At 63.4% G+C, this 24,348-nt stretch overlaps 1 protein-coding gene across 2 annotated transcripts in view; it reads right to left on the reverse strand.

Moving 5' to 3' along the window:
* Position 1: 1 nt before the first annotated feature.
* ACAP1 (ArfGAP with coiled-coil, ankyrin repeat and PH domains 1) overlaps positions 2-24,348 on the reverse strand; it is a 52,370-nt gene continuing 28,023 nt past the window's right edge. For both annotated transcript variants that reach the window (XM_071800143.1, XM_071800142.1), the window contains 13 exons: positions 23,908-24,020; positions 22,094-22,145; positions 20,450-20,550; positions 17,988-18,093; positions 15,072-15,253; positions 12,076-12,145; positions 11,867-11,961; positions 9,724-9,863; positions 8,551-8,714; positions 5,942-6,051; positions 2,072-2,182; positions 1,938-1,987; positions 2-196 (listed from right to left, as the gene is read on the reverse strand). In XM_071800143.1, coding sequence (XP_071656244.1) covers positions 93-196; positions 1,938-1,987; positions 2,072-2,182; positions 5,942-6,051; positions 8,551-8,714; positions 9,724-9,863; positions 11,867-11,961; positions 12,076-12,145; positions 15,072-15,253; positions 17,988-18,093; positions 20,450-20,550; positions 22,094-22,145; positions 23,908-24,020 — 1,398 coding nt within the window. In that variant the 3' untranslated portion in view covers positions 2-92. The remainder of the gene's footprint in view (positions 197-1,937; positions 1,988-2,071; positions 2,183-5,941; positions 6,052-8,550; positions 8,715-9,723; positions 9,864-11,866; positions 11,962-12,075; positions 12,146-15,071; positions 15,254-17,987; positions 18,094-20,449; positions 20,551-22,093; positions 22,146-23,907; positions 24,021-24,348) is intronic.

Genomic DNA, 24,348 nt, shown 5'->3' on the forward strand with positions numbered 1-24,348 from the left:
ATAGTGACCAAACCAAGCCTTTATTTCATTGGCTGCTGCCTCTAAGGGGGCGTGGCCTATCCCAGGGGGGCGTGGCTTATTGGGGGCGTGGCCTAAAGGGTGCTGCTCTTATTTGGGGGGGTCCGGGCGAGCTTTTCGGGGTGATCGGACGCCAATAGGGAGATGTCACGGAATACGTCCAAATAGGTCTCATCACCTGGGGGGGGGGGACACCCCCAAATTAATGGGGACACCCCAAAAATGGGGACCCCCCCCCCATAACCCCAAAATCCAAGGGTTTCACCCCAAAATTCCCATTGGACACCCCAAAATCCATCACCCCCCCCACAGACCCCCCCTTGGAGGTCAAGGCAAAATCAACCCGATATATATTGGGACCCCCCCCCCCCCAAATCATGGACCCCCCCAAAACCCTTGACCCCCCAAAACCCTTCACCCCCCCAAAAACCCTGGAACCCCCAAATCTTGGATCCCCTTGACCCCCCCAAATCATGGACCCCCCCCAAAACCCTTGACCCCCCCAAATCTTGGACCCCCCCCAAATCTTGGACCGCCCCCCAACCCCCAGACCCCCCCCAAATCATGGACCCCCCAAAACCCTTGAGCCCCCCAAACCCTGGAACCCCCAAATTTTGGATCCCGTTGACCCCCCCAAATCTTGGACCACCCCCCAACTCCTGGACCCCCCCCAAATCATGGACCCCCCAAAACCCTTCACCCCCCCAAAAACCCTGGAACCCCCAAATCTTGGATCCCCTTGACCCCCCCAAATCTTGGACCCCCCTCCCCCCCCAACTCCTGGACCCCCCCCAAATCATGGACCTCCCCCAAAACCCTTGACCCCCCCAAATCTTGGACCCCCCCCAAATCTTGGACCGCCCCTCAACCCCCAGACCCCCCCCAAATCATGGACCCCCCAAAACCCTTGAGCCCCCCAAACCCTGGAACCCCCAAATCTTGGATCCCCTTGACCCCCCCAAATCATGGACCCCCCCAAAACCCTTGACCCCCCCTAAATCTTGGACCCCCCCGACCCCTCTACACCCCCCAAATCTTGGACCCCCCAAAACCCTTGACCCCCCAAATCATGGACCCCCCCAAAACCCTTCACCCCCCCATAAACCCTGGAACCCCCAAATCTCGGATCCCCTTGACCCCCCCAAATCTTGGACCCCCCCCCCAACTCCTGGACACCCCACAAATCATGGACCCCCCCCCAAAACCCTTGACCCCCCCAAATCTTGGACCCCCCCCCAAATCTTGGACCACCCCTCAACCCCCAGACCCCCCCCAAATCATGGACCCCCCAAAACCCTTGAGCCCCCCAAACCCTGGAACCCCCAAATTTTGGATCCTCTTGACCCCCCCAAATCATGGACCCCCCCAAAACCCTTGACCCCCCCAAAATCTTGGACCCCTCCCCAACCCGCAGACACCCCCCAACCCCTTGACCCCCCAAAAAACCCTGGAACCCCCAAATCTTGGACCCCCTTGACCCCCCCAAATCCTTGATCCCCCCAAATCTTGGACCACCCCCCAACCCCCGGACACCCCCCAAATCATGGACCCCCCCAACCCCTTGACCCCCCCAAACCCTGGAACCCCCCAAACCCTGGAACCCCCCCCAAGCCCCGGACACCCCCCAAATCACAGACCCCCCAAAACCCTTGACCCCCCAAAAAACCGTGGAACCCCCAAATCTTGGACCCCTTGACCCCCCCAAATCTTGGACCACCCCCCAACCCCCGGACACCCCCCAAATCATGGACCCCCCCCAACCCCTTGACCCCCCCAAAAACCCTGGAACCCCCAAATATTCCACCCCCTTAAACCCCAAATCATTGATCCCCCCAACCCCTTGACCCCCCCAAACTCTTGACCCCCCCCAAAATCCTGGACCCCCCCCCCCAAATTCTGGGTGTCCCCCCCAACCTCACCCGCCTGCCCCTGGGCCACCTCCAGCTCCCGCATCTTGGCCAAGCGCAACCTGCAGGGGGTGACAATGGGGGGGTCACCGCCACCCAAAGGTGACCCCTCCCCCCGCCCCCACCCAAGGGTGCCCCCCACCCACAGGGTCACGATGTCCCCGTTGGCCGTTTCCATGGCGATGCTCAGCGGGTCCCTCCCCTCGGCGTCCAGCGCGTTGACGTCGGCCCCGCGTTTGAGGAGCAGGCACGTCAGCCTGGGGACATCGGGGACGTTGGGGACATTGGGGTCAAGGGGGGCATTGGGGGTATTGGGGGCAATGGGGGCATGAGGGGCATTGAGGGCAATGAGGGCATTGGGGGCATTGGGGGCAATGGGGGCATTGGGGGCATTGGGGGCAATGGGGGCATTGGGGGCATTGGGGGCAATGGGGGCATTGGGGGCATTGGGGTCAATGGGGGCATTGGGGGCAATGGGGGCATTGGGGACGTTGGGATCAATGGGGGTAATGGGGACATTGGGGGCATTGGGGGCAATGGGGGCATTGGGGTCAATGGGGGCATTGGGGGATTTGGGGGACATTGGGGACATTGGGGGCATTGGGGTCAATGGGGTCAACAGGGTCATTCGGGGCAATGGGGACATTGGGGGCATTGGGGACATTGGGGATATTGGGGGCATTGGGGGTAATGGGGGTAATGGGGGCATTGGGGTCAATGGGGACATCGGGGACGTTGGGGACGTTGGGGTCAAGGGGGGCATTGGGGGTACTGGGGGCAATGGGGGCATTGGGGGCAATGGGGGCATTGGGGGCATTGGGGGCATTGGGGTCAATGGGGGCATTGGGGGCATTGGGGACGTTGGGATCAATGGGGGTAATGGGGACATTGGGGGCATTGGGGGCAATGGGGACATTGGGGACATTGGGGTCAATGGGGGTATTGTGGGCATTGGGGGCAATGGGGACACTGGGGGCATTGGGGGCAATGAGGGTAATGGGGGCATTGGGGGCATTGGGGTCAATGGGGGTATTGGGGACATTGGGGGCAATGGGGTCAATGGGGGCACTGGGGACATTGGGGACATTGGGGGCATTGGGGGCAATGGGGGTAATGGGGGCATTGGGGGAATGGGGACATTGGGGACATTGGGGGCATTGGGGTCAATGGGGTCAACAGGGTCATTCGGGGCAATGGGGACATTGGGGGCAATGGGGACATTGGGGACGTTGGGGTCAATGGGGTTATTGGGGGCAATGGGGGCATTGGGGTCAATGGGGGCATTGGGGGATTTGGGGGACATTGGGGACATTGGGGGCATTGGGGTCAATGGGGTCAACAGGGTCATTCGGGGCAATGGGGACATTGGGGGCATTGGGGACATTGGGGATATTGGGGGCATTGGGGGCAATGGGGTCAATGGGGGCATTGGGGGCATTGGGGACAATGGGGGTAATGGGGGCACTGGGGGCATGGGGGGCATTGGGGGCATTGGGGACACTGGGGTCAATGGGGACATTGGGGGCATTGGGGGCATTGGGGTCAATGGGGTCAACAGGGTAATTCAGGGCAATGGGGACATTGGGGGCATTGGGGACATTGCGGATATTGGGGGCATTGGGGGCAATGGGGTCAATGGGGGCATTGGGGGCATTGGGGACATTGGGGCATTGTGGTCAATGGGGGCACTGGAGACATTGGGGGCATTGGGGTCAATGGGGGTAATGGGGGCATTGGGGTAATGGGGGCATTGGGGGAATGGGGACATTGGGGACGTTGGGGTCAATGGGGGCATTGGGGGCATTGGGGGCAATGGGGGTAATGGGGGCATTGGGGGCAATGGGGACATTGGGGACGTTGGGGACATTGGGGTCAATGGGGGCATTGGGGGCAATGGGGACATTGGGGTCAATGGGGTCAATGGGGGCATTGGGGGCAATGGGGACATTGGGGACGTTGGGGTCAATGGGGGCATTGGGGGCAATGGGGACATTGGGGACATTGGGGACAATGGGGGCATTGGGGGCAATGGGGACATTGGGGTCAATGGGGTCAATGGGGGCATTGGGGGCAATGGGGACATTGGGGACGTTGGGGTCAATGGGGGTATTGGGGGCATTGGGGGCAATGGGGACATTGGGGGCTTTGGGGGACATTGGGGACATTGGGGTCAATGGGGACATTGGGGGCTTTGGGGGACATTGGGGACATTGGGGTCAATGGGGAACATGGGGGGACATGGAAATCCATTCCCTCCTCACAGTACCTCCCAGTTCATCCAGCACTTCCTTCAGTGCCTCCCAGTGCCCCCCAGTGTCCCCCAGCGTCCCCAGTGTCCCCAGCCTCCCCTGCCAGTACCTCCCAGTACCTCCCAGCACCTCCCAGTGCCTCCCAGTGCCTCCCAGTGTCTCCCAGTGTCTCCCAGTGTCCCCAGCCCCCACTCCCAGTGCCTCCCAGTGCCTCCCAGTGCCTCCCAGTGTCTCCCAGTGTCCCCAGCCCCCGTCTCCCAGTACCTCCCAGTGCCCCCCAGTGTCCCCAGCCCCACTCCCAGTACCTCCCAGTGCCCCCCAGTGTCCCCAGCCCCACTCCCAGTGCCTCCCAGTGCCTCCCAGTGTCCCCAGCCCCACTCCCAGTGCCTCCCAGTGTCTTCCAGCCTGTACTCCCAGTGCCTCCCAGTGCCTCCCAGTGTCCCCAGCCCTGTCTCCCAGTACCTCCCAGTGCCCCCCAGTGTCCCCAGCCCCACTCCCAGTACCTCCCAGTGCCTCCCAGTGTCCCTAGCCCCACTCCCAGTGCCTCCCAGTGCCTCCCAGTGTCCCCAGCCCTGTCTCCCAGTACCTCCCAGTGCCCCCCAGTGTCCCCAGCCCCACTCCCAGTGCCTCCCAGTGCCCCCCAGTGTCCCCAGCCCCACTCCCAGTACCTCCCAGTGCCCCCCAGTGTCCCCAGCCCCACTCCCAGTGCCTCCCAGTGCCCCCCAGTGTCCCCAGCCCCGTCTCCCCGTACCTCCCAGTGCCCCCCAGTGTCCCCAGCCCCACTCCCAGTGCCTCCCAGTGCCCCCCAGTGTCCCCAGCCCCCACTCCCAGTGCCTCCCAGTGCCTCCCAGTGTCCCCAGCCCCACTCCCAGTGCCTCCCAGTGCCTCCCAGTGTCCCCAGCCCCACTCCCAGTGCCTCCCAGTGTCTCCCAGCCTGTACTCCCAGTGCCTCCCAGTGCCCCCCAGTGTCCCCAGCCCCCACTCCCAGTGCCTCCCAGTGCCTCCCAGTGTCCCCAGCCCCACTCCCAGTGCCTCCCAGTGCCCCCCAGTGTCCCCAGCCCCACTCCCAGTGCCTCCCAGTGCCTCCCAGTGTCCCCAGCCCCACTCCCAGTACCTCCCAGTGTCTCCCAGCCCGTACTCCCAGTGCCTCCCAGTGCCTCCCAGTGTCTCCCAGTTCCCACTCCCAGTACCTCCCAGTGCCTCCCAGTGTCTCCCAGTGCTCCCCAGTATCCCCTCCCAGTACCTCCCAGTGCCTCCCAGTGCCTCCCAGTGTCTCCCAGCCCCTACTCCCAGTGCCTCCCAGTGCCTCCCAGTGTCTCCCAGCCCCACTCCCAGTGCCTCCCAGTGCCTCCCAGTGTCTCCCAGCCCCACTCCCAGTGCCTCCCAGTGTCTCCCAGTTCCCACTCCCAGTGCCTCCCAGTGCCTCCCAGTGTCTCCCAGTGCTCCCCAGTATCCCCTCCCAGTACCTCCCAGTGCCTCCCAGTGTCTCCCAGTTCCCACTCCCAGTACCTCCCAGTGCCTCCCAGTGTCTCCCAGTTCCCACTCCCAGTACCTCCCAGTGCCTCCCAGTGCCTCCCAGTGCCTCCCAGTGTCTCCCAGTGCTCCCCAGTACCCCCTCCCAGTACCTCCCAGTGCCCCCCAGTGTCCCCAGCCCCCCTCCCCGTGTCCCCCAGTGTCTCCCAGTGCTCCCCAGTACCTCCCAGTGCCCCCCAGTGTCCCCAGCCCCCCTCCCAGTGCCTCCCAGTGCTCCCAGTGCCCCCAGCTCACCCAGTGTGCCCCAGTCTGGTCGCGTGGTGCAGGGGCGCCCCCCCCCGCCCGTCCCCCTGGTTCACGCTGGCCCCGTTCTGCAGCAGGAACTCACAGCCCAGCAGCGAGTTCTGGGGGGGGGGGGCACAATTTGGGGGGGGTCCCTGCACCCCCAGCCCCCCTTTGCACTCCCAAAATTCCCCCCATACCCCTAATCCCCCCCCAAACCCCCCAACATCCCCCCAGGACCCCAATAACCCCCCCAGATCCCAATGACCCCCAGTATCCCAAATGGCCCCCCCCAGGACCCCCAATATCCCCAATACCCCCCAATGGCCCCCCCCAGGCCCCCAATAACCCCAATGACCCCCCCAGCCCCTCAATAACCCCAATGACCCCCTCCCAGCCCCCCAATATCCCCAATACCCCCCCAACAGCCACCCCAGCCCCCCAATAACCCCCCAATACCCTCCAGCCACCCAATAACCCCAGTGACCCCCCCAGGACCCCCAATATCTCCAATACCCCACAATGGCCCCCCCAGCCCCCCAATAACTCCAATGACCCCCCCAGCCCCCCAGTAACCCCAATGACCCCCTCCCAGCCCCCCAATATCCCCAATACCCCCCAATGGCCACCCCAGCCCCCCAATAACCCCCCAATAACCCCCCAATACCCTCCAGACACCCAATAACCCCAGTGACCCCCCCAGGACCCCCAATATCTCCAATACCCCAAAATGGCCCCCCCAGCCCCCCAATAACTCCAATGACCCCCCCAGCCCCCCAATAACCCCAATGACCCCCTCCCAGCCCCCCAATATTCCCAATATCCCCCAATGGCCACCCCAGCCCCCCAATAACCCCCCTATACCCCCCAGACACCCAATAACCCCAGTGACCCCCCCAGGACCCCCAATATCTCCAATACCCCACAATGGCCCCTCCAGCCCCCCAATAACTCCAATGACCCCCCCAGCCCCCCAATAACCCCAATGACCCCCTCCCAGCCCCCCAATATCCCCCAATGGCCACCCCAGCCCCCCAATAACCCCCCAATACCCTCCAGCCACCCAATAACCCCAGTGACCCCCCCCAGCCCCCCAATACCCACAATGACCCCTCCAGCCCTCCCCAGCCCCCCAATATCCCCAATAACCCCAGTGACCCCTCCCAGCCCCCCAATAACCCCAATGACCCCCTCCCAGCCCCCCAATATCCCCAATACCCCCCAATGGCCATCCCAGCCCCCCAATAACCCCCCAATGACCCCCCAATACCCTCCAGACACCCAATAACCCCAGTGACCCCCCCCAGCCCCCCAATATCCACAATGACCCCCCCAGCCGTCCCCAGCCCCCCAATATCCCCAATACCCCCCAATGGCCACCCCAGCCCTCTCCAGCCCCCCAATAACCCCAATGACCCCCCCCCAGCCCCCCAATATCCCCTAATGGCCCCCCAGAACCCCCCAGTCCCCCAATAACCCCAGTGACCCCCCAATACCCCCAATATCCCCAATACCCCCCAGTGACCCCCCCCAGCCACCCAATAACTCCAATGACCCCCCCAATATCCCCCAGCCACCCAATGACCCCCCCAATATTCCCAGTGACTCCCCCAGACCCCCTTAGACCCCCAAAGCCCCCAATGCCCCCATTGCCCCCAATGTCCCAAATGACCCCAATGCCCCCCATGCCCCCAATGCCCCCATTACCCCCATTGTCCCCAATGTCCCCATTGCCCCCAATGCCCCCAATGCCCCCATTGACCCCAATGTCCCCAATGCCGCCATTGACCCCAATGTCCCCAATGCCCCCAATGTCCCCATTGACCCCAGTGTCCCCATTGACCCCAATGCCCCCATTGCCCCCATTGACCCCATGACCCCAATGTCCCAAATGCCCCCAATGCCCCCAATGTCCCCGTTGACCCCAATGCCCCCGATATCCTCAATGCCCCTATTGACCCCAATGTCCCCATTGACCTCAATGTCCCCAATGCCCCCATTGTCCCCATTGCCCCCATTGACCTCAATGTCCCCATTGTCCCCATTGACCCCAATGCCCCCGATATCCCCAATACCCCTATTGACCCCAATGTCCCCATTGACCTCAGTGTCCCCAATGACCCCAATGCCCCCAATGTCCCCAATGCCCCCATTGACCCCAATGTCCCCACTGACCTCAATGTCCCCAATGACCCCAATGTCCCCATTGACCCCAATGTCCCATTGCCCCTAATGCCCCCAATGCCCCCATTGCCGCCAATGTCCCCATTGCCCCCATTGCCCCCAATATCCCCAATGCCCCCATTGACCCCAATGTCCCCATTGACCTCAATGTCCCCAATGACCCCCATGCCCCCATTGACCCCAATGTCCCATTGCCCCTAATGCCCCCAATGCCCCCATTGCCCCCAATGCCCCCAATGTCCCCATTGCCCCCAATGCCTCCAATATCCCCAGTGTCCCCATTGACTCCAATGTCCCCATTGCCCCCATTACCCCAATATCCCCAGTGCCCCCAGTGCCCCCAATGTCCCCATTGCCCCCATTGCCCCCCATTGACCCCTATGCCCCCAATGTCCCCAGTGTCCCCGTGCCCCTCATGTCCCCAATGTCCCCGTTACCACGGCGACCGCCTGCAGCAGGGGGGTCCTGTGCCCCTCGCCCACGTTGACCCATCCCGGGTCGGCCCCGTGGGCCAGCGCGTCGGCCATGACGGGCAGACGCTGGTGCTGGGCCGCCCAGTACAGCAGTGCCCCGGGGTGCAGGTCGGGGGGGTCCTCGGGGTCTGGGGGGGCCGGAGGAGGAGCCTCAGGACACGCCCATCTCGCCCAGGCCACACCCACCCGCGCCAAGCCACGCCCACCCATCCGCAATTCCCCCTATGGCACCATTCAGCGTCTGATACCCCTATGGGGTCATAAGCCACGCCCACTTGGCGGGGAGGACACGCCCACAATGCGCGGACCACGCCCACCTCGCTCAGGACACGCCCACCCACGTCAAGCCCCGCCCACCCGTCGCTTTCCCCACCGTTCTTCAGGCGAATAGGAGAGTATTGGTGGATAAGCCCCGCCCATCTGGCAGGGAGACCACGCCCACCTCCGCTATGGTCACGCCCACCCGCCCCAAGCCACGCCCACCCATCCCCATAGCATTGTTCAGCTTCCTATAGGAAGTTATTGGTCAATAAGCCCCGCCCACTTGGCTGGCAGGACACGCCCACCCCCCAACCTGCTTTTCCCTATAAGCCCCGCCCCTTTCTCCCAAGCCCCACCCCACCATGAGCTCCATCCAATGAGAGCACCACCTGCCACAAGCCCCGCCCCTCCATCCCAAGTCCCGCCCCATTACCGCAATCCCCGCCCCTACACTCTAAGCCCCGCCCATTGCCTCAAGCCACGCCCCCAGGCCACACCCCTGCATTCTAAACCCCGCCCCTCCACCCAAACCCCACCTCTCATTCCCAAACCCCGCCCCTTCCCCATTCCCCTAAGCCCGGCCCCCCTGGCTACACCCCTATATTCTAAGCCCCGCCCCTTAACCCCAAACCCCGCCCCTTTCTCAAGCCCCTCCTCATTATCCCAAACCCTTCCCTTCCACCCCAAGCCCATCACCACAAGCTCCGCCCCTCATTCTCAAGCCCCACCCCATTGCTCCAAGCCCCACCCCCTGGCCCTACCCCTCCACCCCAAGCTCCGCCCCATTCCCCCAAGCCCCGCCCCCTGGCCCCGCCCTTACACGCTATGCCCCGCCCATTCCCCCAAGCCTTCCCCCCCCGGCCCCTCCTCTCCTACCCTCGCTATGTCGCCCCAGGTGGGCGGAGCCTGGCGGGTGGGCGTGGCCGGGGTGGGCGTGGCCCGCGAGTGGGCGGGGCCGGCGGCTCAGGAATCGCTTCTCCACGTACTTGGCCCGAATCCAGCGCTCCCGCTGTGCCCTGCAGGGGGCGCCAGGGGGTCAGGGGGGGTTGGGGGGTCTGGGAGGGGGGCCTGGGGAGGTCCCCATTGCCACCAATGTCCCCAATGCCCCCCAGTGACCACACAGCCCCCCAATAACCCCAATGTCCCCAAAGTCCCCAATGCCCCAAATGTCCCAACGCCCCCAATGACCCAATGCCCCCAATGACCCCAGTGTCCCAGTGCCCCTAATTTCCCAATGTCCCCAATGTCCCCACTGATCCCAATGTCCCAATGCCCCCAATGCCCCCAATGTCCTCTATGTCCCAATGCCCCCAATGACCCCAATGTCCCAATGCCCCCAATGCCCCCAATGTCCCCTATGTCCCAATGCCCCTATTGACCCCATTGACCCCAACGTCCCAATGTCCTCTATGTCCCAATGTCCCCAATGTACCCAACGCCCCCAATGCCCCCAATGTCCCCTATGTCCCAATGCCCCCAATGACCCCATTGACCCCAATGTCCCTATGTCCCCTATGTCCCAATGTCCCCAATGTCCCCAACGCCCCCAATGTCCCCTATGTCCCAATGCCCCAAATGTCCCATTGACCCCAATGCCCCCAATGCCCCCAATGACCCCAATGACCCCATTGACCCCAATGTCCCAATGTCCCAATGCCCCCAATGACCCCAATGTCCCGATGTCCCCTATGTCCCAATGACCCCAATGTCCCCATTGCCCCCAATGTCCCCAATGCCCCCATTGTCCCCAATGCCCCCAATGTCCCCAATGTCCCCATTGTCCCCAATGTCACAATGCGCCCAATTTCCCCAGTGCCCCCAATGACCCCAATGTCCCCTATGTCCCAATGGCCCCCCCAATGCCCCCATTGTCCCCAATGCCCTCAATGCCCCCAATGTCCCCTATGTCCCAATACCCCCAATGTCCCAATGACCCCAATGCCTCCAATGTCCCAAATGTCCCCATTGTCCCCAATGCCTTCAGTGTCCCCAATGCCCCCAATGTCCCCATTGTCCCCAATGCCCTCAATGCCCCCAATGCCCCCAATGTCCCCAATGCTCCCAATGACCCAAATGACCCCAATGTCCCCTATGTCCCAACGTCCCCAATACCCCCAATGCCCCCAATGTCCCCACTGTCCCCATTGCTCCCAATGTCCCCAATGTCCCCAATGTCAAGGGGGTTTTGGGGGTTCGGGAAGGTCCTGGGGGGTTTTGGGGGGTCCTGATGGTGTTTGGGGGTGTCTGGGGGATCATGGGGTCCTGGGGGTGTTAGGGGTCCTGGGGGGGGATCTGGGGGTCTCGGGGGGTCCTGGGGGGTTTTGGGGTGCCCACCTGTTTTTGGGGGGCCCCTGGTCAAAGGACCCTGGGGATGCTCTGGGTGGGTTTTGGGGTCTCTGGGACTATTGGGGGGGTCCTGGTTCACCCCCCCCCCAAATTTTTGGGGTGCCCCGTGGGGGGGTTTCCCCAAGACCACCCAGGGGGAATTTGGGGGGGGTTGATGGGACTTTGGGGGGACCCCAGAACTTAGGGGGGGGGGTCATGAGGGTCTGGGGGTGCTGGAGCCCCCCCCGAATTTTTGGGGTGCCCCTTGGGGGGTCTCCCCAAGACCACCCAGGGGGGGTTTGGGGGGGGTTGATGGGACTTTGGGGGGACCCCAGAAATTAGGGGGGGGTCTTGAGGGTCTGGGGGTGCTGGAGCCCCCCCCAAATTTTTGGGGTGCCCCTTGGGGGGTCTCCCCAAGACCACCCAGGGGGGGTTTGGGGGGGGTTGATGGGACTTTGGGGGGACCCCAGAAATTAGGGGGGGGGGGGTCTTGAGGGTCTGGGGGTGCTGGAGCCCCCCCCAAATTTTTGGGGTGCCCCTTGGGGGGTCTCCCCAAGACCACCCAGGGGGGGTTTGGGGGGGGTTGATGGGACTTTGGGGGGACCCCAGAAATTAGGGGGGGGGTCCTGAGGGTCTGGGGGTGCTGGGGGGGGGGTTGGTTCATTTTTGGGGTGCATTTTGGGGGGGGTCTCACCGGGAACATCCGGGGGGGGGTCTCCGCACCCCCATTTCCTCCACTCGCGCCTCATAGATGCGGTTGAGGGTTCGATTCCCCAATTCGCACATCACCTTGTGGGGGGGGGGGGTCACCCCAAAATTGTCACTTTGGGGGGGGTCACCCCAAAATTGTCACTTTGGGGGGGTCACAGGGGCCCCCCAAACCCTCCCAGTGCTCCCAGTTACCTTCACCAGTTCGGGTTCCCATGAATCCAATGTCAGCGAACGCACCTTGGAGAAGTGAACCCCCAAACTCCTGGGGGGGGACATGGAATTTGGGGGGGGTCTTGAGGGTTTTGGGGGTGCCCTGGTGGGTCCTGAAGGTCTTGGGGGGGTTGTGGGGCATCCCTGGGAGTTTTGGGGGGGCCCTGAGGGTTTTGGGGGGGGTCTTGGGGGGTCCTGAAGTGTTTGGGGGGACCCTGGGGGTTTGGGGGAGTCCTGGGGGGTCCTGAAGTGTTTGGGGGGACCCTGAGGATATTGGGGGTCCCTGGGAGTTTTGGGGGGCCCTGAGGGGTCTTGGGGGACCCTGAGGATTTTGGGGGTTCCCTGGAGGTCCTGAAGTGTTTGGGGGGACCCTGAGGGGTTTGGGGGGTCCCTGGGAGTTTTGGGGGGACCCCGAAGGTTTTGGGGGGGGTCCTGAAGTGTTTGGGGGGCCCTGAGGATATTGGGGTTCCCTGGGGGTCCTGAAGTGTTTGGGGGGACCCTGGGGGTTTGGGGGGTCCCTGGGAGTTTTGGGGGGTCCGGAGGGTTTAGGGGGACCCTGAGGGTTTTGGGGGTGCCCTGGGGGGTCCTGAAGGTCTTGGGGGGGTTGTGGGGCATCCCTGGGAGTTTTGGGGGGGCCCTGAGGGTTTTGGGGGGGGTCTTGGGGGGTCCTGAAGTGTTTGGGGGGACCCTGAGGATATTGGGGGTCCCTGGGAGTTTTGGGGGGCCCTGAGGGTTTAGGGGTCCCTGGGGGTTTGGGGGTTCCCTGGGGGGTCCTGAAGGTCTTGGGGGGGTTGTGGGGCATCCCTGGGAGTTTTGGGGGGGCCTGAGGGTTTTGGGGGGGTCTTGGGGGGTCCTGAAGTGTTTGGGGGGACCCTGAGGATATTGGGGGTCCCTGGGAGTTTTGGGGGGTCCTGAGGGTTTAGGGGGACCCTGGGGGTTTGGGGGTTCCCTGGGGGGTCCTGAAGGTCTTGGGGGGGTTGTGGGGCATCCCTGGGAGTTTTGGGGGGGCCTGAGGGTTTTGGGGGGGTCTTGGGGGGTCCTGAAGTGTTTGGGGGGACCCTGGGGGTTTGGGGGGTCACTGGGAGTTTTGGGGGGTCCTGAGGGTTTAGGGGGTCCCTGGGGGTTTGGGGGTGCCCTGGGGGGCCCTGAAGGTTTGGGGGGGTCTTGGGGGGCCCTGAGGGTTCTGGGGGAGTTTTGGGGGCCCTGGAGGGGTCTTGGGGGACCCTGAGGATTTTGGGGGTTCCCTGGGGGTCCTGAAGTGTTTGGGGGGATCCTGAGGGGTTTGGGGGGTCCCTGGGAGTTTTGGGGGGCCCTGAGGGTTTAGGGGGACCCTGAGGGTTTTGGGGGTGCCCTGGGGGGTCCTGAAGGTCTTGGGGGGGTTGTGGGGCATCCCTGGGAGTTTTGGGGGGACCCTGAGGGTTTTGGGGGGGGTCTTGGGGGGTCCTGAAGTGTTTGGGGGGACCCTGGGGATTTGGGGGAGTTCTGGGGGGTCCTGAAGTGTTTGGGGGGTCCCTGGGCGTTTGGGTGGTCCTTAGTAGTTTTGGGGGGCCCTGAGGGTTTAGGGGTTCCCTGGGGGTTTGGGGGTTCACTGAGGGTCCCTGAGGGATTTGGGGGTTCTTGGGGGGCCCTGAGGGTTCTGGGGGAGTTTTAAGGGTCCTGGGTGGGTTTTGGGGTCCCCCATTTCCGGGGTGCTCACCGGTGGGTGCCCGAGCACTGGATGCACAGGGTGACCCCCAGGTTGACGCTGGGGATGCTCTGGGTGGGCTTTAGGACCCTGAGGATGCTCGGAGTGGGCTTTAGGACCCTGGGGATGCTCGGGGTGGGTTTTAGGACCCTGAGGATGCTCGGGGCGGGCTTTAGGACCCTGGGGATGCTCGGGGTGGGCTTTAGGACCCTGGGGATGCTCGGGGTGGGCTTTAGGACCCTGAGGATGCTCGGAGTGGGCTTTAGGACCCTGAGGATGCTCGGAGTGGGCTTTAGGACCCTGGGGATGCTCGGGGTGGGCTTTAGGACCCTGAGGATGCTCGGGGCGGGCTTTAGGACCCTGGGGATGCTCGGGGTGGGCTTTAGGACCCTGAGGATGCTCGGGGCGGGCTTTAGGACCCTGGGGATGCCACGGGCGGGCTTTAGGACCCTGGGGATGCTCTGGGTGGGCTTTAGGACCCTGAGGATGCTCTGGGTGGGCTTTAGGACCCTGGGGATGCTCGGGGTGGGTTTTAGGACCCTGGGGATGCCACGGGTGGGCTTTAGGACCCTGGGGATGCTCTGGATGGGCTTTAGGACCCTGGGGATGCTCGGGGTGGGTTTTAGGACCCTGGGGATGCTCGGGGTGGGCTTTAGGACCCTGAGGATGCTCGGAGTGGGCTTTAGGACCCTGGGGATGCTCAGGGTGGGCTTTAGGACCCTGAGGATGCTCGGGGTGGGCTTTAGGACCCTGGGGATGCTCTGGGTGGGCTTTAGGACCCTGGGGATGCTCGGGGCGGGCTTTAGGACCCTGGGGATGCTCGGGGCGGGCTTTAGGACCCTGGGGATGCTCGGGGTGGGTTTTAGGACCCTGGGGATGAATTTTGGGGTCCCAGGGCGGGTTTTGGGGTTCGGGGTGCTCACCGGTGGATGCCCGAGCACTGGATGCACAGGGTGACCCCCAGGTTGACGCTGGGGATGCTCTGGGTGGGCTTTAGGACCCTGGGGATGCTCGGAGTGGGCTTTAGGACCCTGGGGATGCCACGGGCGGGCTTTAGGACCCTGGGGATGCTCGGGGTGGGCTTTAGGACCCTGAGGATGCTCGGAGTGGGCTTTAGGACCCTGGGGATGCTCTGGATGGGTTTTAGGACCCTGGGGATGCTCTGGGCGGGCTTTAGGACCCTGGGGATGCCACGGGCGGGCTTTAGGACCCTGGGGATGCTCGGGGTGGGTTTTAGGACCCTGCGGATGAGTTTTGGGGTCCCAGGGCGGGTTTTGGGGTTCGGGGTGCTCACCGGTGGATGCCCGAGCACTGGATGCACAGGGTGACCCCCAGGTTGACGCTGGCCCAGCGCGGGTTCGAGTCCCCGCAGTCGCAGCAGCTCCCGTTGCCCAGCACCCCCAGCACCGGCCCCAGCACCTCGGCCTCGGGGGGACCCCCCCGGCACCCCAAAACCTCCGAGCCCTCCTGCAGGGGCTGTGGGGAACGGGGGGGGGACCCATGGGGGTGGGAAGGGGGTCCCCATGTCCCCCCATTGGAGATTGGGGGTCCCCAAGTCCCCCCCAGTTGGACCCTGGGGGTGCTCCGGGTGGGCTTTAGGACCCTGGGGATGGTTTTGGGGGTCCCAGGGGTTGGGGGGGGGTCCCAAGGGTTTTAGGGGGTCCTGGGGGGGGGTTACAGGGGGGTCCCAGGGGATCCCAGGGGGTTTTGGGGGGTCCCAAGGGTTTTGGGGGGTCCTGGGGGTTTTGGGGGGGTCCCAGGGGGTTTTGGGGGCTTTAGGACCCTGGGGATGGTTTTGGGGGTCTCAGGGGGTTTTTGGGGGGCCCCAAGGGTTTTGGGGGGTCCTGGGAGTTTTGGGGGATCCCAGGGGGTTTTGGGGGGGGTCCCAAGGGTTTTGAGGGGTCCTGGGGGGTCCCAGGGGGTTCAGAGGCCTTGGGGGGTCCCAGGGGGTTTTGGGGGGTCCCAGGGGGTCCTGGGGGTTTGGGGGGGTCCTGGGGGGTTTTGGGGATCCCAGGGGTTTTGGGGGGGGTCCCAAGGGTTTTGGGGCATCCCAGGGGGTCCTGGGGGGGTTACAGGGGGGTCCCAGGGGATCCCAGGGGGTTTTGGGGGGTCCTGGGGGGTTTTAGGGGGGTCCCAGGGGGTTTGGGGGGCTTTAGGACCCTGGGGATGGTTTTGGGGGTCTCAGGGGGTTTTTGGGGGGTCCCAAGGGTTTTGGGGGGTCCTGGGGGTTTGGGGGGGTCCCAAGGGTTTTGGGGGGTCCCAGGGGGTTTGGGGGGCTTTAGGACCCTGGGGATGGTTTTGGGGGTCTCAGGGGGTTTTTGGGGGGGTCCCAAGGGTTTTGGGGGGTCCTGGGGGTTTGGGGGGGTCCCAGGGGGTTTTGGGGGGTCCCAAGGGTTTTGGGGGTTCCTGGGGGTTTGGGGGGGTCCCAGGGGGTTTTGGGGGTGTCCCAAGGGTTTTGAGGGGTCCTGGGGGGTCCCAGGGGGTTCAGAGGCCTTGGGGGGTCCCAGGGGGTTTTGGGGGGTCCCAGGGGGTCCTGGGGGTTTGGGGGGGTCCTGGGGGATTTTGGGGGTCCCAGGGGTTTTGGGGGGGGTCCCAAGGGTTTTGGGGCATCCCAGGGGGTCCTGGGGGGGTTACAGGGGGGTCCCAGGGGATCCCAGGGGGTTTTGGGGGGTCCTGGGGGGTTTTAGGGGGGTCCCAGGGGGTTTGGGGGGCTTTAGGACCCTGGGGGTGGTTTTGGGGGTCTCAGGGGGTTTTTGGGGGGTCCCAAGGGTTTTGGGGGGTCCTGGGGGGTCCCAGGGGGTTCAGAGGCCTTGGGGGGTCCCAGGGGGTTTTGGGGGGTCCCAGGGGGTCCTGGGGGTTTGGGGGGTCCTGGGGGGTTTTGGGGGTCCCAGGGGTTTTGGGGGGGGTCCCAAGGGTTTTGGAGCATCCCAGGGGGTCCTGGGGGGGTTATAGGGGGGTCCCAGGGGATCCCAGGGGGTTTTGGGGGGTCCTGGGGGATTTTAGGGGCGTCCCAGGGGGTTTGGGGGGCTTTAGGACCCTGGGGATGGTTTTGGGGGTCTCAGGGGGTTTTTGGGGGGTCCCAAGGGTTTTGGGGGGTCCTGGGAGTTTTGGGGGATCCCAGGGGGTTTTGGGGGCTCCCAAGGGTTTTGAGGGGTCCTGTGGGGTCCCAGGGGATTCAGAGGCCTTGGGGGGTCCCAGGGGGTTTTGGGGGGTCCCAGGGGGTCCTGGGGGGTTTTGGGGAGTCCCAGGGGCTTTGAGGGGTCCTGGGGGGTGTTGGGGTGCCCACCTGGTTTTGCGGGGTTTATGGGGATCCCAGGGGGTTTTGGGGGGTCCCAGGGGGTTTTGGGGGGTCCCTTGGGGTTTGGGGGGTTTTGGGGGGTCCTGGGGGGGTTTGGGGTCCCCACCTGTTTTTTGGGGGGGTTATGGGGATCCCAGGGGGTTTTGGGGATCCTGGGGCATTTGGGGGGGTCCCAGGGGGTCCTGGGGGCTTTAGGACCCTGGGGATGGTTTTGGGGGGTCCCAGGGGGTTCAGGGGGTTTTGGGGGGGTCCCAGGGGTTTTTGGGGTGCCCACCTGGTTTTGGGGCGGTTATGGGGATCCCAGGGGGGTTTGGGAGGTCCCAGGGAGTTTGGAAGGGTCCCAAGGGTTTTGGGGGGTCCAAGGGGGTTTGGGGGTCCCATGGATTTTGGGGGGGTCCTGGGGGGTTTTGGGGGGGTTTTGGGGGGTCCCAGGGGGTTTTGGGGGTCCTGTTGGGTTTGGGGGGGTCCCAAGGGTTTTGGGGGGTCCCAGGGGGTTTGGGGGTCCCAGGGGTTTTGGGGGGGTCCTGGGGGGTTTGGGGGGTCCCAGGGGTTTTGGGGGGTCCTGGGGGGTCCCAGGGGATTTTGGGGGTCCCAGGGGGTTTTGGGGAATCCCAGGGGGTCCTGGGGGGGTCCCAGGGGGGGTTTTGGGGGCTTTAGGACCCTGGGGATGGTTTTGGGGGGTCCCAGGGGGTTTTGGGGGGTCCCAGGGGGTTTGGGGGGTCTTGGGGGCTTTAGGACCCTGGGGATGGTTTTGGGGGGTCCCAGGGGATTCAGGGGGTTTTGGGGGGTCCTGGGGGGATTTGGGGGGTCCCAGAGGGTTTTGGGGGGTCCCAGAGGGTTTTGGGGGGTCCCAGAGGGTTCAAGGGGTCCTGGGGGGTCCTGGGGGGTCCTGGGGGGTGTTGGGGTGCCCACCTGGTTGTGGGGGGGCCCCTGGTCGAAGGCGCAGGCGATGCCGCTCTGGACGGCGCTGACCCAGCGGGACTGGGAGTGCTGGGAATCGGCCTGGAGGACACAGCACCTGGGGACAGGGGACAGGGGACAGGGGACATGGGGACATTGGGGACATTGGGGACAGGGGGACAGGGGGACACTGGGACAGGGGGACAGGGGGACATGGGGACAGGGGGACATGGGGACAGGGGGATAGGGGGATAGGGGGACATGGGGACATTTGGGACATTGGGGACAGGGGAACATGGGGACACTGGGGACATGGGGACATGGGGACGGGGGTCAGGGGGATATGGGGACTTGCGGACAAGGGGTTATGGGGACAGGGGGACATTGGGGACATTGGGGACATTGGGACATGGGGACAGGGGACATTGGGACATTGGGGACATTGGGGACACGGGGACAGGGGGACATGGGGATAGGGGGATAGGGGGATAGGGGGACAGGGGGATATGGGGACATGGGGACATGGGGATATGAGGACATGGGGACATGGGACATGGGGACAGGGGGACAGGGGGATATGGGGACAGGGGGATATGGGGACAGGGGGACATGGGGATGGGGGGACAGGGGGATAGGGGGACAGGGGGATATGGGGACATGGGGACAGGGGGACAGGGGGACATGGGGACACTGGGGACATGGGGACATGGGGACGGGGGACAGGGGGATATGGGGACTTGCGGACAAGGGGTTATGGGGACAGGGGGACATTGGGGACATTGGGACATGGGGACATGGGGATATGGGGACAGGGGGACATGGGGACATGAGGACATGGGGATATGGGGACAGGGGGATATGGGGACATTGGACACAGGGACATTGGGGACATGGGGACATGGGGACACAGGAGATGCAGATGGGGGACAGGAGGATATGCGGACATTGGGGACATGGGGACAGGGGGATATGGGGACATTGGGGACAGGGGGACACTGGGACAGGGGGACATGGGGATATGGGGACATTTGGGATGTCGGGGACATTGGGGACAGGGGGATATGGGGACATTGGGGACATTGGGGACAGGGGGACATAGAGACAGGGGGACATGGGGATATGGGGATATGGGGACAAGGGGACATGGGGATATGGGGACATTTGGGACATTGGGGACAGGGGCATATGTGGACATGGGGACATTGGGGACACGGGGCAAGGGGACAGGGGGACATGGGGATATGGGGACATTGGGGACATTTGGGACAGGGGGATATGGGGACAGGGGTGGATATTTGGGGATCTCCCCCTGGGTTTTAGGGACCTCCCCCCCAAAGCTTTGGGGACCCCGCCCCTTAATTGGGGACCCCCCACCTATTGGGACACTCGGTTGGGGACCCAATGGGTTTTGGTGCCTCCCCTTGGGTTTTAGGGACCCCCGTTGGGTTTTAGGGCCCCCCCCAGATTTTAGGGACCCCCCTTGGGTTTTGGGGACCCTCCCAGATTTTGGGACCCCCCGGATTTTGGGGACCCCCCACCTATTGGGACACTCGGTTTGGACCTCAATGGGTTTTGGTGCCTCCCCTTGGGTTTTAGGGACCCCCCCCTTGGGTTTTGGGGACCCTCCCAGATTTTGGGACCCCCCAGATTTTGGGGACCCCCCCTTAGTTGGGGACCCCCCACCTATTGGGACACTCGGTTGGGGACCCAATGGGTTTTGGTGCCTCCCCTTGGGTTTTAGGGACCCCCCCCTTGGGTTTTGGGGACCCCCCCAGACTTTGGGGACCCCCCACAGTTTCGGGAACCTCCCCCAGATTTTGGGGTTCCCCCCTTAGTTGGGGACCCCCCACCTATTGGGACACTCGGTTGGGGGTTTTGGTGCCTCCCCTTGGGTTTAGGGACCCCCGTTGGGTTTTAGGGCCCCCCCCCAGATTTTAGGGACCCCCCCTTGGGTTTTGGGGACCCCCCCAGATTTGGGGACCCTCCCAGATTTTGGGGACCCCCCCTTAATTGGGGACCCTCCACCTATTGGGACACTCGGTTTGGACCTCAATGGGTTTTGGTGCCTCCCCTTGGGTTTTAGGGACCCCCCCTTGGGTTTTGGGGACCCTCCCAGATTTTGGGACCCCCCAGATTTTGGGGACCCCCCCTTAATTGGGGACCCCCCACCTATTGGGACACTCGGTTGGGGGTTTTGGTGCCTCCCCTTGGGTTTTAGGGACCCCCGTTGGGTTTTAGGGCCCCCCCCAGATTTTAGGGACCCCCCCCTTGGGTTTTGGGGTCCCCCCCAGATTTTGGGGACCCCCCCTTAGTTGGGGACCCCCACCTATTGGGACACTCAGTTGGGGACCCAATGGGTTTTGGTGCCTCCCCTTGGGTTTTAGGGACCCCCGTTGGGTTTTAGGGCCCCCCCCAGATTTTAGGGACCCCCCCCTTGGGTTTTGGGGTCCCCCCCATTTTTGGGGTGCACCCACTTATTGGGGGACAGGAGCTGGAAGCAGAAGCGCCGCTCCAGGTCGGGACACAGGCGCACGGTGCAGAGCCGCAAATCGGGGATCAGCACCCGGGGGGGGTCCTGGGGGGGACCCCAAAAATGAGATGGGGGGGGGGGCACCCCAAAAATTGCCCCCCCCAAATGTGACCCCACCCCCAAAAGCTGAACCCCCCAATTCAACCCCGTAAAGTGGCCCCCAAATTTGATCCCAAAGGGACACCCCCAAATTTGCACCCCAAATGTGCCCCCCCCATGACACCCCCAAATTTGCACCCCAAAACTTGACACCCCATAATAACCCCGGGGGGGACCCCAAAATATGACCCCCCCCAATTTGCACCCCCAAATGTGATCCCCCCCCCCCCAAAACTGACACCCCCATAATCAGACCTGGGGGGACCCCAAAACCTGAACCCCCAAATAACCCCATGGGGGACCCCAAAATGTGACCCCCCCCCCAAAACTGACACCCCCATAATCAGACCCGGGGGGACCCCAAAACCTGAACCCCCAAATAACCCCATGGGGGACCCCAAAATGTGACCCCCCCCCCCAAAACTGACACCCCCATAATCAGACCCAGGGGGACCCCAAAACCTGAACCCCCAAATAACCCCATGGGGGACCCCAAAATGTGACCCCCCCCCAAACCTGACACCCCCATAATCAGACCCGGGGGACCCCAAAACCTGAACCCCCAAATAACCCCATGGGGGACCCCAAAATATGACCCCCCCCCCCCAAAACTGACACCCCCATAATCAGACCCGGGGGGACCCCAAAACCTGAACCCCCAAATAACCCCATGGGGGACCCCAAAATATGACCCCCCCCCCCCAAAACTGACACCCCCATAATCAGACCCAGGGGGACCCCAAAACCTGAACCCCCAAATAACCCCATGGGGGACCCCAAAATATGACCCCCCCCCCAAAACTGACACCCCCATAATCAGACCCAGGGGGACCCCAAAACCTGAACCCCCAAATAACCCCAAGGGGGACCCCAAAATGTGACCCCCCCCCAAAACTGACACCCCCATAATCAGACCCAGGGGGACCCCAAAACCTGAACCCCCAAATAACCCCAAGGGGGACCCCAAAATATGACCCCCCCCCCAAAACTGACACCCCCATAATCAGACCCGGGGGGACCCCAAAACCTGAACCCCCAAATAACCCCATGGGGGACCCCAAAATGTGACCCCCCCCCCAAAACTGACACCCCCATAATCAGACCCAGGGGGACCCCAAAGTCTGAACCCCCAAATAACCCCATGGGGGACCCCAAAATGTGACCCCCCCCCAAAACTGACACCCCCATAATCAGACCCGGGGGGACCCCAAAACCTGAACCCCCAAATAACCCCATGGGGGACCCCAAAATGTGACCCCCCCCCAAAACTGACACCCCCATAATCAGACCCAGGGGGACCCCAAAGTCTGAACCCCCAAATAACCCCAAGGGGGGGGACACCCCAAAATCTGAACCCCCAAATTTGCCCCTAAATGTGACCCCCCCCAAATTTGCACCCCCAAAACCTGACCCCCCATAATAACCCCGGGTGACCCCCCCCCAAAATTCACCCCCCCGCCCCCCCAAAATAAAGGGGGGTCCCCCAAACCTGGGCCCGTTTGACATAAACCAGTTGGTTGTTCTGGATGGAAAACCAGCGCCTGGGGGGGGAACCCCAAAAATGGGGGTCAGGGGGGGACCCCAAAACCCCCCCAGGGGAAAGGGGGGACCCCAAAACCCCACCCAGAAAACTGGAAGGTGGGGGGACCCCAATTTTGGGGTATGGGGGGGTATTTGGGGTCACTGGGGGGTGTTATGGGGGGGGTCAGGTTTGGGGGTACAGGGGGTTAATTTGGGGGGGGTCCATTTTTGGGGTGCAGGGGGTTAATATGGGTGGGGGGTTGGGGTGAGGGGTTATTTGGGGGGGTCCATTTTTGGGGTGCAGGGGGTTAATTTGGGGTATGGAGGGGTTAATATGGGGGGTTGGGGTGGGGGGTTATTTGGGGGGGTCCATTTTTGGGGTACAGGGGGTTAATATGGGGTTGGGGGGTGGGTTTGGGGGTACAGGGGGTTAATTTGGGGGGGTCCATTTTTGGGGTGCAGGGGGGTAATTTGGGTGGGGGGGTTGGGGTGGGGGGTTACTTGGGGGGGTCCATTTTTGGGGGTGCAGGGGGTTAATATGGGGTATGGAGGGGTTAATATGGGGGGGTTGGGGTGGGGGGTTATTTGAGGGGGTCCATTTTTGGGGTGCAGGGGGTTAATGTGGGGGGTGGGGGGGGTTGGGGGTACAGGGGGTTAATTTGGGTGGGGGGGTTGGGGTGGGGGGGTTACTTGGGGGGGTCCATTTTTGGGGGTGCAGGGGGTAATGTGGGGGGTGGGGGGTGGGTTTGGGGGTACAGGGGTTAATTTGTGGGGGTCCATTTTTGGGGTGCAGGGGGGTAATTTGGGTGGGGGGTTGGGGTGGGGGGTTATTTGGGGGGGGTCCATTTTTGGGGTGCAGAGGGTTAATGTGGGGGGTGGGGGGGGTTGGGGGTACAGGGGGTTAATTTGGGTGGGGGGGTTGGGGTGGGGGGGTTACTTGGGGGGGTCCATTTTTGGGGGTGCAGGGGGTAATGTGGGGGGTGGGGGGTGGGTTTGGGGGTACAGGGGTTAATTTGTGGGGGTCCATTTTTGGGGTGCAGGGGGGTAATTTGGGTGGGGGGTTGGGGTGGGGGGTTATTTGGGGGGGTCCATTTTTGGGGTACAGGGGGTTAATATGGGGTTGGGGGGTGGGTTTGGGGGTACAGGGGGTTAATTTGGGGGGGTCCATTTTTGGGGTGCAGGGGGTAATTTGGGTGGGGGATTGGGGTGGGGGGGGTAACTTGGGGGGGTCCATTTTTGGGGTGCAGGGGGTTAATGTGGGGGGTGGGGGGGGTTGGGGGTACAGGGGGTTAATTTGGGTGGGGGGGTTGGGGTGGGGGGGTTACTTGGGGGGGGTCCATTTTTGGGGGTGCAGGGGGTAATGTGGGGGGTGGGGGGTGGGTTTGGGGGTACAGGGGTTAATTTGTGGGGGTCCATTTTTGGGGTGCAGGGGGGTAATTTGGGTGGGGGGTTGGGGTGGGGGGTTATTTGGGGGGGGTCCATTTTTGGGGTGCAGAGGGTTAATATGGGGGGTGGGGGGTGGGTTTGGGGGTGCAGGGGTTAATTTGGGGGGGTCCATTTTTGGGGTTCTGGGGTTAATATGGGTGGGGGGGTTGGGGGTACAGGGGGTTAATTTGGGGGGGGTCCATTTTTGGGGTTCAGGGGGTTAATTTGGGGAGGTGGGTATTGGGGTGGGGTGGGGGGCTATATGGGGGGGTCGGGGGGTTTCGGGGTACGCGAGGGTTGGGGTTCGGGGGTGATTTTGGGGTTCGGGGGTGATTTGGGGGGTGATTTTGGGGGTACCGGCTCCAGGTGCGGAAGGCGTTGCTGCCCCGTTTGTACAGATAACCCTCGATGGGCGGAGCCTCCGGCCCCGCCTCCTCCGCGGCCCCGCCCACCATCTCCTCTGATAGGTCCTGGGGGGCGGGGTCCATCAGTTTGGCCACGCCCACTGCCTTCAAAGCCCCGCCCACCCCATCCCCAGGTCCCTAAAACACCTCCAGGCCACGCCCAGCCGCCCCAGGCCACGCCCACCACTCCAAGCTCCGCCCACTCGTTGGTCTCAGGAAGTGGTTGTTCAGGGCCCGCCCACCCCAGCTGTCAGTCAAAGCTGCCCCAGCCCAAGCTGTCAATCAAAGGCAAAGCCCAGGGCTGTCAATCATAGCTGACCCCAAGACAACTCAGCTCCACCTGTCAATCAAAGCTGAGTCAGCCCCAGCTGTCAATCAAAGCTGACCCCAAACC

This window comes from Patagioenas fasciata, chromosome 29, assembly GCF_037038585.1.
Source record: "Patagioenas fasciata isolate bPatFas1 chromosome 29, bPatFas1.hap1, whole genome shotgun sequence".
In the NCBI taxonomy this organism is placed as follows: domain Eukaryota; kingdom Metazoa; phylum Chordata; class Aves; order Columbiformes; family Columbidae; genus Patagioenas; species Patagioenas fasciata.